This window comes from Nyctibius grandis, chromosome 30, assembly GCF_013368605.1.
Source record: "Nyctibius grandis isolate bNycGra1 chromosome 30, bNycGra1.pri, whole genome shotgun sequence".
Lineage (NCBI taxonomy): Eukaryota > Metazoa > Chordata > Aves > Nyctibiiformes > Nyctibiidae > Nyctibius > Nyctibius grandis.
This window is the reverse complement of record NC_090687.1, coordinates 1,409,840-1,425,466: the sequence shown is the minus strand read 5'-3', so window position 1 is coordinate 1,425,466 and position 15,627 is coordinate 1,409,840. Positions and strand designations below refer to the sequence as shown.

Sequence of the window (15,627 nt, the reverse complement as noted above, 5' to 3'; positions counted from 1 at the left end):
GAGGCCAGCACAGCCTAAGCCCACCATGGCTGGAGCTGCTCGCTGACTCCGAAGGAGCCCAGGAAAAACCCACTGGGGGGGAAAAAAAAAAATCATCTTTATTATTCCTAGACTGGGAATACCAACCCCACTGCAGCCAGCGTGGAGCAGCACCTGCCTGGGACCCTAATGCTGCTCCCACCCCAGCTGGGGAGGCCAGAGCGGTGCCAACAGCAGCCATGGCCCTGCTGGCACAGGACCCGGCTGACCCTGAGCCGCAGCACCCAGGGGTGAGCGATGCTGGGGTGACTGGGCACTGCTGCTGTGATGGGAACAGGACAGCTCCTGCCTCGAGGAGAGGGGGAGGGTGTTAGGGCACTGCGTGACCAAGGAACGCTGCTTCGTTAAGGCTTTTCTTCGTTTAGGCCAGGATGGCCCCAGTGGGGGTGGGCTGGTGCCAGGGGCTGCCAGCTTTGCCACCGACTGCTCTGCCACGGTGTTCATGGGTTCTGCAGGGGCTCTGCTGCCTCTGTGCCACTCGCCCCAGGACTGAGTAACCCAAAGGGACGTGCTGGGGCGAGGGGGGCTCTTGGCTGTCCCTAGGGTGAAGTTCACCAAGGCCAAGTGCAAGGTCCTGCACGTGGGTCGGGGCAATCCCAAGAACAAATCCAGGCTGGGTGGAGAATGGACTGAGAGCAGCCCTGAGGAGAAGGACTTGGGGGTGATGGGTGACCAGAAGCTCACCATGAGCCGGCAATGTGCACTGGCAGCCCAGAAAGCCAACGGTGTCCTGGGCTGCATCCCCAGCAGCGTGGCCAGCAGGGCAAGGGAGGGGATTCTGCTCTGCTCTCGGGAGACCCCCCCTGCAGTGCTGCGTCCAGCTCTGGGGCCCCAACAGAAGAAGGACACGGAGCTGTTGGAGCGAGTCCAGAGGAGGCCACGAAGATGCTCAGAGGGCTGGAGCCCCTCTGCTCTGGAGACAGGCTGAGAGAGCTGGGGCTGTTCAGCCTGGAGAAGAGAAGGCTCCGGGGAGACCTTCTAGCACCTTTCAGTACCTGAAGGGGTTACAGGAAAGCTGGAGAGGGACTTTTTACAAGGGCATGGAGTGACAGGACGAGGGGGGGAACGGTTTTAAACTGAAAGGGGGGAGATTGAGATGAGATATTGGGAAGAAATTCTTTGCTGTGAGGGTGGTGAGACCCTGGCCCAGGTTGCCCAGAGAAGCTGTGGCTGCCCCCTCCCTGGCAGTGTTCAAGGCCAGGTTGGATGGGGCTTGGAGCAACCTGGTCTGGTGGAAGGTGTCCCTGCCCGTGGCAGGGGGGTTGGAACGGGATGAGCTTTAAGGTCCCTCCCAACCCAAACCAGTCTGTGATCCTATCTATCTCCAGAGAAGGAGACTCTCCACCCTCTGCTGCCCGCAGGGATGCTCCCAGGAACCAACCCCTCCCTGGCAGCAGCTCTGAGGTGGCCCAGGGCTGCCACTCACCTGCTGGCTGCTTACTAATAAAGACACACACAGTTAAGATTCAGGGAACTTCTTAGTAACATGATGCACCATCGTTTTGAACAACAACATTAGGGGAAAAAAAGACAGGAACAGGAAAGAATGAGTCAGTCACAGGAACAGAACAAAAATCCCAACCCAAAAATATAACCCGACCCCTGACAATGCAATCACGAGAAGGGAATCAGCACCCCTCGCCATAAATATTAATTCCTTTAGTTCTGTGCAAGTGTGTGTATTACCATAGTGCAAATAGCTCTGCATTGATCGCGGGGCAGCCGGCCCACAGCCCGCTGCCCCCAGGTGACACAGGGACTAGTTCAGGACAGACAAGAATCAACACGGATTTAAAACAAACAAACAAAATAAAAAGCAACCCGAGCACTGGGAAACACCAAAAAAGAAATCCCAGTTGCTGCCTCCGACCTGGCGCAGGCTGGTGCCCAGCAGCATCCCCGTGGCCTGGCGAAGGCAGGATGGTGCCCTCGCTCCCTGCCTGCTGCCCGGTGTGGGGCGGAGGGCATGGGGACGAGGAGGAGGAGGAGGATGAGGGATGGGTGTGCTCTGGTCGGAGCTGTGTGGGGTGTAAGGGGAGAGCACAGCAGGACACGGGCACAGCAAGAACACTGCTGGCCTTCACAAGCCGTGCTGCGGCTGCAGGGCACTGCTGGGGGCTGGACCTTCTCATGGACCCAACAGGGGGCCCAGCAGCGTCCCTGGGCACCCTATGACACCTCTCACCCATCCCAGCAGCATCCCTGGGCACCCTGTGACACCTCTCACCCACCCCAGCAGGGTCCCTGGTCACCCTGCGACAGGCTGGCCCCCATCCTGGGTGGGCAGGCAGGAGGGGACACGTTTTCTTCGAGGTTAGAGGAGACTGAGCCCCCTCGTCACCCAGCAGGGGACAGGCAGGAGGTTTGCTTTGTCCCTCTGGCTAGACACAAAGCGCATCCTAATTAACCCTAATTAACGGTTTGGCTCTAGGCTCTGTGCCAGCCTCCTGGTACACCACAAGCAACCACCAAATGACACGTGTCCACAAGTGCCAAGACCACGCAGCAGCGTCCTGCTGGGTGCGAGCGTCGGGCAGGGGAGGGGACACTGCGGGGGAGCACAGTGCTGGTCTGGGGACAGCATCCCGCTCCTCCTCCACCAGCCCCACCCCAGCACCCCTCTCCACCCCGCCAGCCCTCCCCCTGCTTTTAGGATTTCTGTTTTTTGCCGTATAACGGGAACGAAGGCTGGGGGGGTGGCAGCGGCAGACGCGCGCACACGCAGACCCGCGATGCTCGCGCACCACTTGTGTTCCCCACGGCAAAAGGTGCGATGCCATCCTCCCCCCCTTCCCCGGTGAAAAGTTTCTTACATTTATACATTATTTAAGACACGCTGATATATAAATTACTGTCTCTATATATACTATGTATAGACAGCAGGGCCAGTCCATGCCCAAGGGCACCGGCGGGGGCCTCTGCTCATTTCCCTCGGTCCTCTGTGTAGTGCTGGAAGCGAGTGAAGCTCATGAAGACTTGCTCCAGGGATATCTGGCTCACCGAGTAGTCTTCCAAGCGATACTTCTCTTTGGCTTTCTCCAAGGCCCCGAAGACCTGCAAGGGACGGCACGGCTGTTAGTGCGGGGCACCTGCAGAGCACAGGGAGCTGCTTCCTCCTGGGAGACCTGGGGGAAGCGAAACCTTCCTTGGCAGGAGGGTGGTGGGAAGCCAGGAGATGGATTATTTAGCAGAGTACCTGACTCCATTTAAAAATACATTTTATACATATTTTACAGTGATAAATATATATATTTAAGGTCAGAGGCGACCTTATTGCAGTCTACAACTACCTGAAGGGAGGTTGTAGCGGAGTGGGAGTCGGCCTCTTCTCCCAGGCAACCAGCGCTAGGACAAGAGGACACAGCCTCAAGCTTCGCCAGGGGAGGTTCAGGTTGGACATTAGGAAGCATTTCTTCTCAGCAAGGGTCATTAGCCATTGGAAGGGGCTGCCCAGGGAGGTGGTGGAGTCACCATCTCTGGAGGTGTTTAAGAAAAGCCTGGACATGGCACTTAGTGCCCTGGTCTAGTTGCCATGGTGGTGTCAGGGCAACGGTTGGACTCGATGATCCCAGAGGGCTCTTCCAACCTCATTGATTCTGTGATACGTATATATATATGATATATATATAACAGACATCTTGGCAGTGCTGGGTTAACAGTTGGACTTGATGGTCTTAAAGGTCCTTTCCAACCAAACTGATTCGATAGCCCTGGGCTGGGACCTCAGCCCAAGGTTTCTGCTCAATCTATTATATATAAAATCTATATAATACATCTATATACACCAGTGCCACATTCCCAGTGGGGAGACACAGGGTGGCAAGGCTGTAGCTGCCAAAGACATCCCTTCCGGCACCCTCCTGCCACGGAGTTTTCATGAAATATTTTGAGATGTACAAAAAAAACCAGGTTTTTTGACCTCTAAAAAATCAGGTCTTGCTCCCCAGGGAGACGCTGCTCTCCCCCTCTGAGGGCTGCGGTCAAGGGCAAGCAGCTCGGGGGGTGGGAAGGAGCATCCCGGGTGCTCACACACTGGCCATACACGTTTGGGCCAGGAGGTGGGAAAGGGTCAGGGAGAAAAACGCTTTTTAATTTGCTTGGTTTTTATAAATCACCTGGATTTTGGGCAGAGAGTGGCTCTGGAAGAAAAGGAAGATGAGCTGAGGATGAAAGCAAAGTATCAAGAGTGTGGGAAGGGGCAGGAATAGGGCTGCCCCTCCAGCCCCCCCCCTTACCTGTGCCCAGCTGAGGTTCTTGTTGGTCAAGTGATAGTGCACCATGCCCTGGTGCTCGTGCTTCAGGACACTGCCTGGGAGAGACGAGCAAGGAGGGGCTCAGAGTTAGGAAACCCGCCGAAGCCCCCGAGCAGCACCCTGCCCTCACTCGGAGGGCACCCGCTCCGGCAGCTCACGGTACCTGGGAAAGTCTTCTCCACGAAGGCCTTGAAGGCCTGCAGCTCGCCCTCCTCCTCGCCCCGCGTTTTGGCCAGCAAGGTGTAGCCGCTGCCGAACTTGCTTTTCAGGTGCTGGGGGCTGCCCAGGCACTTGAACTGCCCGTTCACCATGATGGCCAGCCGCGTGCACAGGGCCTCGCACTCCTCCATGCTGCGGGACGGAAGGGGGCTTGTTCAGCAGGGCAGGAGCACCGAGACAGAACAGCAGAAGCCTCTGGGAAGGGGCTGGGGGTGGATTCCCTCCTCTCTGGGCTTTCAGAGGAGGGAGATTTGGGTAAAGCCAGCAGCTGCTGGCTGCAGGCAGTGCCCACCCACCAGGCTCTGGAGGTGGGTCCCATCCTTTGGACCCCACCACCCTCCTGCCCACTCCCCAAGCTCTCATGCCAAGCCCTGCCCGGACAAGTGTCACCTGTGGGAGGTGAAGATGATGGATTTGCCACACTCCCGTGTCCGTGTCACAGCATCCCAGAGCAAACGCCGGGCCACGGGGTCCATGCCGGTGGAGGGCTCATCCAGGAAGATCACGGGGGGACCACCGATGAGGGCGATGCCAGCGCTCAGCTTCCGCTTGTTACCACCGCTGCAGAAGGAGACGGGAATGGGGACAGAGACCCGCTATGAGCACAGGGAGAGCCACACAAGGGGCAGAGGGGACGGGGTGTCCCCACATCTCCTCTCACCTGTAGGTCCTCACGAGCTTGTCGGCGTGGGGCTCCAGGAGCAGCCCTCGCAGCATGTTCTCCACGCAGCTGCCGATGTAGCGCTCGGGGATGCCCCGCAGCCGGGCGTACATGCTCAGGGTCTCGCGGCCCGTCATGTGGTCCAGGAGGGCATCGAACTGCGGGCAGTAGCCGATCCGCTGCTGGACCTTGGGGCAAGAGGAACCCAACGGGGATGAGCTCACAGGCAGGGCTCTGCGAGGAGGTGGCCAAGCCAGAAGGTGCCGTGGCACCTGCAGGGCTTTGCTGCACCTCTGCAAGGTTTCTGCTCAACACGATGAGCTGCAGCTCTGAAACGGCAGGTGAAACGAGAGGGAAACTTCCCTGTCGCTGGGGCAGGCGGTCTGGTGGGGATGGACACACGCAGCGTGCCTCGGGACAGCAACGGCGTGGTCTCACGCTGCGTTTCCCAAGCTGGTTCCTCATTGCGAGGGGCCATCTCAGGTGGCCCAGGCTCTCAGGAGAAGGAAAGCACTGGAGGGTCTGTACCTTCCCCCTATCCTGGCCTCCTCTGGGGATGAGAGCCCAACCGAAGGCAGAGTTTCAGGGGAGGAAGCAAGCAGGACCATGCTTTCAGGGCAGATCCTCCCCATGTTCTCTTTGCCTGATGTTGTCTGGGGTTGACAGTGGTGGAGGTACCCAGAGATTGAACTTCAAGCCTGACCCCTGCTCACCTCTTGCTTTTCCAAAGGAAGCAGGTAATTCCCAGCAAGGAGACCTCTAGCAGGGCTCTGGAAAGGTTTGACCCGCTTGTTTTAGGTCACTGTGATCACTAACTCACTTTTTTCTTGTTTCCAACTATGGAGCTAAACCCTTTGATGAAGGGTTTGCCACCCTCACAAGGTTTGGCTTCCATTTGGTTCCTTTCTGTTGCCCCAGAGAAGAGAGGACTGCTTCCAGGTGGCCAGATAACGGAGAGCTGGGCCAGACAAGGACACAACGTCCCTATAATATTATCTCCACCCCTGGCAACTGCAACCGTGTCCTCCTCAGAGGCACGGGCAAGGTGGCCCAGCCCAGGCAGACGCAGGACTGTCAGCAACGCCGCCCTCCACCCCTGAAGCCCTCGGTACCTTCTTGATGTTGGCCAGAATGCTGTGGCCATCCACAAAGGCGTCCCCCGACGTGATGCTCTCGTCACCGGTCAGCATCTTGAAGGTGGTGGTTTTGCCCGCTCCGTTGAAGCCGAGAAGGCCAAAGCATTCCCCTTTGCTGACCGCCAAGGAGATCCTGTCCACTGCCAGCAGGGACTCCCGGCTGTCGTAGACCTGGCGGAGACCAACGCACAAGCCATGCCAGTCACCACCCGAGGGCACACCAAGGCGAGCGGTGGCTTCACCAGCCCCGTGGGGACCACGGCTCAGCTGGCAGCAGGACTCTCAGCAAGAGCCACGCTCTCCTCACCTTGGTGAGCTCCTTGATGACCAGAGGGCTGCTGAGAGATGACAGCAGTTCTGGTGGTGACTCCAAAACCTTCTTCCTCTCATCCGCCACGTCCCTGTCCTCTGGCAGCACAGACACCCTGTTCAGCAGTGCCACCTAAACACGGGGGAGAAAAAACACTCTTTGCCACCTGGCTGCTGTGGGACAAGTGGGTTACTCCAGGTTGACCTGGGGCAAGTGACCCCAACCCAGGCAGGATCCACCTCTTCCATCAGACACCTCTAGGGACACCTCACTCCCTTTGCCTACCCACACGTCCAACAGGATCTGCCCCTCTGAGCAATGAGCTCCAGAGATGCTCCCCCAGGAAGATGACTAAGGTGAAGAGGAAAACAGCCCATGGGGTTTGGGACCTACAAGTGACAATTCCTCAACAGTGGCAGAAACAGGACTTACATCCCTGAGCACTGAAGTTGAGTGACTTCACAGACCCCAGGAATCCAAACAGGATCTGAGCGAGCAACATGGGCATGTCTCCAGGTCGCAGGGACTCTTGGGCATGGTTTGGCACGAGGGCACCTTACTTCTCCCTCCCACACGCTTCAACTCACCCATTTCCGTCGCCTGCAGATGCCACAGACCAAAGTTCTCAGTCTCCAGAGAAGGTTTGTCTCAATGAGGAAAAGGAGGAAGAGAAAGGAGAAACCCTGGATGCTCAAGGAGGTCAAGTATCGTCCGATCCCAGGCGTCTCCCAGGAGAAGTAGTTCATCTGATAACTGATATCTGAGCAGGGGTGGAAGAAAATCAGACTTGGATCAATTCACACTCTGGGGAGGCGCAGATAAGCTCCAGAGAAAGCTGTGAGCAAAAAGCTTTGCCAGGCTCATCTCCACCCCAGCCTGCACTGGGTTCTAACGCTTCCCACAAGAGGATTCAGGTCTGGAGGGCATCTGGCAGAAGATGCCCACTGGAGGCACGCAGAGGAGATCAAGTTACACTTTCAGGACCATAACTGGGATTTCTTTACTCGTCTATGAAACCTTCCCTAGCCCGTGTCTTCCTCCAACTCATTAGTAAGGAAAAGATTTCTTCATTGGACCTCCTATGGGTATCACAAGGTGCCCATCTTTTTCTTAAGCTGAGCTTAAGCCTAGGTGGGGTTAGAGGCCCCATGATACTGCCCATCTTCACCACCCACCCCATGGAGACCCCCCAAGCGTGGCTAAGGTGGGATGGGCAGGTGAGGACCAATGCAGAGACTCACTGAACGCCTTGCAGATGAAGATGGCTTCAACGGAGGAGGTGCAAAACTGAATGAACTCGTAGTTCTGGTAGAAGTCACTGATGCATTGGCCCAAGCAGTAATTGGGTAAGATGAGAAAGACTTTATCCAGGGTTTTGGAGAGGTCCACCAAGCCCAGCTCTAAAAGAGGAGCACAGGAGGATCAACAGATTGGAGTTAGCTGGTTTGAGAGAAAGACCCTGATACATCCAAGTTCGGAAGGAAAACCAACAAACTGTCACGTTTAATGGGTGAGGGTGGACTGTCATAGGGTTTTTTTGCTAGTGTGGGGACAGCCCTGGGGTGAAAGAGCCCCCTTGGGGGCTGGATCTTCTTGGTGACGGCAGGGTGCAGTGCTGGGCAGGCAGGGAGGGCAGTGACCCACCTGGGATGCTCATGATGGTGACCGCGAGGAAGGTGGCCGTGCCTGAGAGGATGTTGAAGATGGTGAGACGGGTGTAGGCCGTGGCCGCCACCGAGAAGAAGAAGCTGAGGAGGTACATGAGGGGGATGATGGCCCAGCCATAAAGGAGGAAGATCAGCATCACATCAACGAGGTGGCTGTCTTGGGTGAAGGCTTGCACATCAAAGGCTTGGAATATCACCTGGGGCACAGCAACGCGAGGAGAACGCACATTTGTTTTGACGGCAAGTGATGCCACCTTGTCCCAACGGCCCAGGCAGCACCATGCTGACCTGGATAACCCCTTCACAGACAGTTCCCACCACCAGCCCGTGCCTGTCCCCAGGGGAAGCCCTGTGTCTGCAGACTGGGATGCAGAAGGGCAGATCTGGGCAATCCCTCTCCATGCTCCCACGTATTTGAGATTTTCTGGTGCCCACACCCAAGTGTTCAGGTGCCAGAGGCTGCAGCCAACCAACTCAGCTGGTTGGCCATGGCCCAGCTCCCAGCAGGACTAAGGGACAACTTTCTCGCTGGTCCTTTCTATTAACTGAGACAGTTCCAGAACCAGGTGGCCTCAGCCTTTTCCCTCCACCCACACACATCCCAGCTCTCCCAGAGGAGCAGCACCCCGAGCTCCCACCCCAGGGGAGGACAGGAGGGTGTCATGGGTGACTCACCAACATCAGAGCACAAGGGATGAGGAAGTTGATGATGTCCCAGAGCAGGGCGGAGAGCCAGAAGTTGACCACATAGACGCCGCTGACAAACTGGACGTGCTTGGCTTTGATGGCCCGCTCGCTGACCAGCAGCAGCGCGAAGGTGCTGGCGAGCGAGGCCATGCCGTACAGCAAGTTGATGGCGATGGCGAACCCCGTCTGGCCTCTGTGGGGAGAGCAGTGGGGCAGGTTAGGACGGGGACAGCTCGACAAGACCGATGCTGAGGCTACCCGGGGGCAGCACGCCCATGCCATGCTTCTTGTGGAGGCTACGCTCGCCCACCACGCCAGCGTGCAGAAGAAACACCCCACAACAAAAGCACATCTCAGCAAGATGAGCAGCTCCCACGCACAGCCCTCCCAGCCCACCACGAACCTCCACCCTGCCTTTGCGAGGGCCCACGCGTGTCCCCTGTGGCACAGGTGATGTTCAGAGACCCTGGATGCAGGATGTCGTGAAGTGTATGGTCATACAGCCCCCTCTGCTCTGAGCACCCGGGGAAAACCACCCCTAACCACAGCTGTGAGCATCTAGAGAGGGACACCCAACCACTGAGATACGTGCATGGGGTTACGTGCCCGCCAGGCTCAGGCAGGTAAGTCACCTACACAGCTTTGCTCTCCTGACCTCCTGCGTGTGATCACAGCTACGTTTGGGTCTGAGGAGCTCCAGCCTGGCTCCTCCACTGACACCAGTACAACAGAGCCAATCTGTACCCGTGGAAGTCGCAAGCCCTAGCAGGAAAGCAAGCGCCATGCCACCAGACGTACTCCATGAGCTGGTCTTTGGCCTTCTCAGTGATGTTGCGGGGCTGAGGGTAGTTGGTGACTGAAATGGAGGCGTTGGGGCCCGCCAGCACCCTGAAAACAGCGTTGTCGGCCAGCATGAGGGCCGTGGCGGGGGAGTGATACGCCTGGTTGTTGAAGAGCGCGGTGACCACTGTGCGGTTCCCGGCTCCTTCGAAGGAGGCGGCTGCGATGTAGTGCTCGTTGAAGGCTCCCCCTTCCTCGGAGGCTCTTGAGATGAGGTACTCCTCCAGGCCACCTGCCAAGCACCGCGGCTGTTAGGGGCAGGCTCCATCACATCAGAGCTAACTGGGGCCAACTGGAAAAGACCCCAAGCAGCCCCAGCCCTGGAGGCCCACCCTAGCCCCAATGATGGCCACAAACACAAGGTTATGGCAAACACAGCTCTGCTCGGGTGAGGGTGGGACTCTGCCACGCAGGAGAGGATACAAGAGGATATGTCAGACACGCCGCAGCTGGGACCTGAGCCACCCACACCAAGGGCCCTGGCAGGAGAAGCCCGTGGCTCCTGCACACCCCAGCAGGCATTGCCTGCTCCACAGGCGCTCCAGGAGCCCTCACCCAGCACCTCCAGCGGTGACTGACGCTGGGCGTCCAGCAGCTCCACGTACTGCTCCGCCAACCGCTGCGACAGACCCGAGGCGGCCAACACGGAGAAAGGCACGATGGTCTGGCCGTAGGGCTCCAGCGTCAGCCTCAGCAGGGAGGAGTCCCTGGGCCCCGGGAAGGTCTTGGCCACGATGAGGGCAAAGGCAGTGAAGATCAGAGGCACGAGGAACTGCGCCGCCACCATCTTCCAGTTGCGCCAGCTGTACATGGCTCGCTTCATGAACATGGCGTAGAACTGCTGGCAGCACAGGTAGAACTGCCAAGGGAGAAGTCAGGTCAAGGCCAGCTGCGGGCAGCCCCACCGGCCACGCCACCCCACGCAGCTGACGGGGGGGAAGGAGCCCCAAAACCACCTCCCCATCCTGCACACAGCCCAGGAGCCCACAGCACGGCCTGCGCTCCAGCCAAGCCTCCAAAGGGATTAGCAGGGCAGCTGCTCGACTCCAGCACAGCAGGTCAGCCCACCAACCTGCACGGCTTCCCAGCTTCAGCCATGACCTTCACCTTCCTCCACCTCCCAGTATTTGAGGTTCACAAATAGCATTGCGGCAACACAGCTGCCTGCCAAAGCGACCGCGCTGAGACGCCTCAGAGCTCCCAGCCTGGCCTCTGCAAACATCTTCTTGGCTTTTTAAACCCATAAATATCTTTCTTCTGCCTTTGAGACATGCCCTTGAGAAGCACAGGGAAATTTATCCCAGGCGCACAGGCCATGAAGGGCTGCCAGGGATCTGAACCACAAGCCCGGCGAGGGTTTTCTCATCTCCCTGCTGGCAATCACAGCAGAACTGTTTTGGCTGGAAAGGACCTTTAAGATAATTTCAGTCCAACCATAACCCAGCACTGCCAAGCCCACCGCTAACCCATGGCCCTCAGCACCACATCTACACGGCTTTTAAATCCCCCCAGGGATGGGGACTCCACCACTGCCCTGGGCAGCCTGTGCCAGCGCTTGACAGCCCTTTTGGCGACGAAATTGTCCCTGATCTCCAATCTAAACCTCCCCTGGCACAACTTGAGGCCATTTCCTCTTGTCCTGTCACTTGTTACCTGGGAGAAGAGACCAACCCCCCCTCGCTACACCCTCCTTTCAGGCAGTTGTAGGGAGCGAGAAGGTCTCCCCTCAGCCTCCTTTTCTCCAGGCTAAACACCCACAGGTCCTTCAGCCGCTCCTCATCACACTTGTGCTCCAGACCCTTCACCAGCTCCGTTGCCCTTCTCTGGACTCGCTCCAGCACCTCAAGGTCTTTCTTGTCGTGAGGGACCAAAACTGAGCACAGGATTCGAGGTGTGGCCTCACCAGTGCCACAAAGTGATGCAGCAATGGCAAGTGAAAACCACTTTAGATCACCTGGGACACCTTCAAGAGCATCTCTGTAGCCCTCAGTATTAACATGAGGAGGATGGCAGTGACCAACCCCAACAACTCTAAAAATAATTTGCCCTGAAGATGCGGATTCCAATTTGATCTTCCAAACCACATGCAATGAGACCAGCCGTGGGGGAGGCTCCACCTGGTAACCCTGCACCAAAAACCCCCTTCACCTGCCCTCTCCTGTTCCCGCTGCACCGACACCCCCAGCGCTCACCCCGGTGTTGAGCTTGATGCTGGAGCAGTCCTCCGTGATGAGCGCCCCGCTGTCGTCCGTCATATCGGTCATGCCGCTCAGGCTGCTGGAGTCATCCATGGCCCAGTCATTGGAGCGTCTCTCATGCTGGTACTGGAGAGCAGGCAGCTGGATGGCCTGGATATCCATGCTGGAGTCCACCAGCTTCCCAACCCTGCGCCAGGAGGGAAAGCAGGTGATGAAATACAGACCCAGACAGGATCAAGCTGTTCTGAGCTCAGGAAGCCAAACCCAAGAGACAAAACCCAACACGTGCCCTGAAGAGCTGCGTAGGACACTGCCGTTGCCGAAGCACATGGAGACTGGTCATCACCAGGTGACACCCCACCGGGGCCAGCCTCCCTCCCGCCTACCTCAGGAAGACTTCCTCCATGGTGGTGACCGAGGCGCCGTAGCTGGCGATGCCCAGCTCCTCCCGCTTCTGCTCCAGCTCCGTGAACAGGGCCTCAAACCTGAATGGAGAAGTGAGGCGTTAGACGCTGACGCTCACGAGATGGGGCACTCAGACGTTAAGACTCTCTGGGCATCAGTCCTGCAGCTGGTTGCAGTCCTGTGGCCAGCTCCAGGGCTGCCTGCAGCGCTCAGCACCCCAATGTCCCCAAGAGAAGCTTTTGGGCTCCAGCTTCTGCTCTTCCTTGCCACAGGCAGCCTCAGCTATCCGTGTGCTTGGTTTTGGAGCCCGACCAGCCTGCGTCGTTTGTGCCACCCTCCACACCGCAGCTGTCACCAGTGCTGGCCCATGCAGCTGCCACACAGGCAGCGACATGGTGGGCAGGGAGGCACAAGAGCGATGCATCAGCAGATGCAGGGGAGGATGGCGGTGAAAGGAGGAACTGAACCTGATTTTCCAAGACCAGCGCTGCAGCCACGGGCTCACGCCTCCTTCTGTGCCTTTCCCAGAAGATCATAGAATGATGGAATGGTTTGGGTTGGAAGGGACCTTAAAGCTCATCTTGTTCCAACCCCCCTGCCACAGGCAGGGACACCTTCCACCAGACCAGGTTGCTCCAAGCCCCATCCAGCCTGGCCTTGAACACTGCCAGGGAGGGGGCAGCCACAGCTTCTCTGGGCAGCCTGGGCCAGGGTCTCACCACCCTCACAGCAAAGAATTTCTTCCTCATATCTCATCTCAATCTCCCCTCTTTCAGTTTAAAACCGTTCCCCCTCGTCCTATCACTCCATGCCCTTGTAAAAAGTCCCTCTCCAGCTTTCCTGTAGCCCCTTCAGGTACTGGAAGGTGCTAGAAGGTCTCCCCAGACCCTTCTCTCCTCCGGGCTGAACAGCCCCAGTTCTCTCAGCCTGTCTCCAGAGCAGAGGGGCTCCAGCCCTCTGAGCATCTTCGTGGCCTCCTCTGGACTCGCTCCAACAGCTCCGTGTCCTTCTTCTGTTGGGGGCCCCAGAGCTGGACGCAGCACTGCAGGGGGGGTCTCAGGAGAGCGGAGCAGAGGGGCAGAATCCCCTCCCTCGCCCTGCTGGCCACGCTGCTGGGGATGCAGCCCAGGACACCGTTGGCTTTCTGGGCTGCCAGCGCACGTTGCCGGCTCATGGTGAGCTTCTGGTCACCCATCACCCCCAAGTCCTTCTCCTCAGGGCTGCTCTCAACCCATTCTCCGCCCAGCCTGTGTTTGTGCTTGGGATTGCCCCGACCCACGGGCTGGACCTTGCACTTGGCCTTGGTGAACTTCATGCGGTTCGCACAGGCCCGGCTCTCCAGCCTGTCAGGGTCCCTCTGGATGGCATCCCTTCCCTCTAGAGTATCAACCACTCCACACAGCTTGGTGTCATCTGTCAATTTGCTGAGTGCACACTCAATCCCACTGTCCGTGTCGCCGACAAAGACGTTGAACAGCATCGGTCCCAACATCGACCCCTGAGGAACGTCACTCATCACTGGTGTCCACTTGGACATCAAGACTTTGACCACAGCTCTTTGAGCGTGACCATCCAGGCAATTCCTTATCCACCGAGTGGTCCATCCGTCAAGTCCATGTCTCTCCAATTCAGAGACAAGGATATCGTGCAGGACAGTGTCAAATGCTTTGCACAAGCCCAGGTAGATGACATCAGTTGCTCTTCTCTCATCCACCAACACTGTAACCTCATTCTCCAAAGCCACCAAATTCATCAGGTGTGATTTGCCCTGGAGACAGCAGCTCCCCTTTCCATCAAGCCCGTGACAACAGTGTGTGCAGACAAGGGGACCCACCCGGGGAGGGCAAGCAGGGGACGATGCCGTTACCTGTGCGTGCTCTCCTTGGGCAGGATGAAGGACAGCTCTGCCCCGGCGTTGCTCTCCATGGTGGCGTTGGGCACGTACTGACAGATGAGGCGGGAGATCTCCCCCAGGTTACAGTAGGGCTCCTTCACCATCACCATGTGATATCCTGCCCCTGGGCAGAGCCACAAGAGAAGGGAGAGGAGGGTAAATGGCAGCCCAGCCTGGCCCAGGGGTGCTGGAGCCGAGAGGGACGCTAAGGCACCGCAGAGCACTGATGGCTTTGCCTGAGCTACGGACACGACGCAGGAGCAAATGCGGGGATGGGCCTCAGGAGAGGCAGAACAACACAACAGGGAGCAAGCAGCCATCAGACAAGGAGCAATGGGTCCCCCTCCCTGCCCTATATCCCCCTCCTGCTCCTCCCTCCAAGGAGAAGACAAGCACTGGAGCAGGGCCTGCCTGCTCCTCCCTTACCGTATTTACGCTTGAGGAAGAGCGAGGAGCCGCAGCACTGCAGCTCGCCCTTGGCCATGATAGCTATGCGGTCCCCCAGCAGGTCAGCCTCATCCATGAAGTGGGTGGTCAGCAGGATGGTGCGGTTGCTCCTCTGCTGCTGCAGGAGGTCCCACGTGGCCCTGCGAGAGGCCGGGTCCATCCCTGACGTCGGCTCATCCAGCATCACCACCTGCACACGGGAGCAGGTGCTAGTCAAAAGGGGCTGGGAGAGGCATAGCAGGGCAGGAGAGGGCAACCCCAGGGCCCATGACCTCCCAACACACATGCGGTGATCCTGCTTGGGGGAGCAGCTACCACTGCAGCCTCAGGGCGTTGTCCTCAGAGTTGTCCCCATTTGTGGGGGTGCCCTTGCCCCGTCCTTGCTGTCCCTGCCTTGCCCACCGGCTCATCAGAGGTGAGGGACAACCTCAGAGCCACCAGAAGGTCCTACATCTGCCCCAGGGAGAAAGGTTTGAGGTGAGCCCCACCAGAGATGCTTGCCTTGGAGTCCCCAATGAGGGCGATGCCAATGGAGAGCTTGCGCTTCATGCCGCCGGAGAGCGCCTTGGTCAGAGAGCGGCGCTTGTCCTCCAGGTTGAGGATCCTCAGGATGTGGTTGATCTCCTCGGGGCACTTGGAGGGTGGGTACCCCTTCAGCTGCCAGACAAGAGGAAGGGAGGGTTAAGCCCATCTGCAGGGGTAAGTGAATCTGGCAAAGACCCTTCCCACTACATCAGCCACCGGCTGCTAAACCCCACCACACTCCCTCCTCCACACCCAGGCAGGACAGCGGGGAAGCACGGAGATGGACTCCTGCCTGACCCTGAATGAGGTGGCACAGCTGGTGTGGGGGTCTCCACGGAGCCGTACT

At 58.2% G+C, this 15,627-nt stretch overlaps 1 protein-coding gene across 1 annotated transcript in view; it reads right to left on the bottom strand.

The window, feature by feature from the left end:
• Window positions 1–1,498: 1,498 nt before the first annotated feature.
• Window positions 1,499–15,627, bottom strand: part of ABCA3 (ATP binding cassette subfamily A member 3) — a 35,270-nt gene continuing 21,141 nt past the window's right edge. Inside the window, exons 14-31 of the mRNA XM_068420097.1 lie at window positions 15,258–15,413; window positions 14,736–14,946; window positions 14,283–14,433; window positions 12,397–12,495; window positions 12,005–12,197; window positions 10,368–10,671; window positions 9,771–10,044; window positions 8,961–9,165; window positions 8,263–8,482; window positions 7,860–8,018; window positions 7,206–7,378; window positions 6,616–6,750; window positions 6,285–6,479; window positions 5,173–5,360; window positions 4,902–5,072; window positions 4,456–4,643; window positions 4,275–4,348; window positions 1,499–3,093 (exon numbers count right to left, since the gene is read on the bottom strand). Coding sequence (XP_068276198.1) covers window positions 2,962–3,093; window positions 4,275–4,348; window positions 4,456–4,643; window positions 4,902–5,072; window positions 5,173–5,360; window positions 6,285–6,479; window positions 6,616–6,750; window positions 7,206–7,378; window positions 7,860–8,018; window positions 8,263–8,482; window positions 8,961–9,165; window positions 9,771–10,044; window positions 10,368–10,671; window positions 12,005–12,197; window positions 12,397–12,495; window positions 14,283–14,433; window positions 14,736–14,946; window positions 15,258–15,413 — 3,228 coding nt within the window. The 3' untranslated portion in view covers window positions 1,499–2,961. The remainder of the gene's footprint in view (window positions 3,094–4,274; window positions 4,349–4,455; window positions 4,644–4,901; window positions 5,073–5,172; window positions 5,361–6,284; window positions 6,480–6,615; window positions 6,751–7,205; window positions 7,379–7,859; window positions 8,019–8,262; window positions 8,483–8,960; window positions 9,166–9,770; window positions 10,045–10,367; window positions 10,672–12,004; window positions 12,198–12,396; window positions 12,496–14,282; window positions 14,434–14,735; window positions 14,947–15,257; window positions 15,414–15,627) is intronic.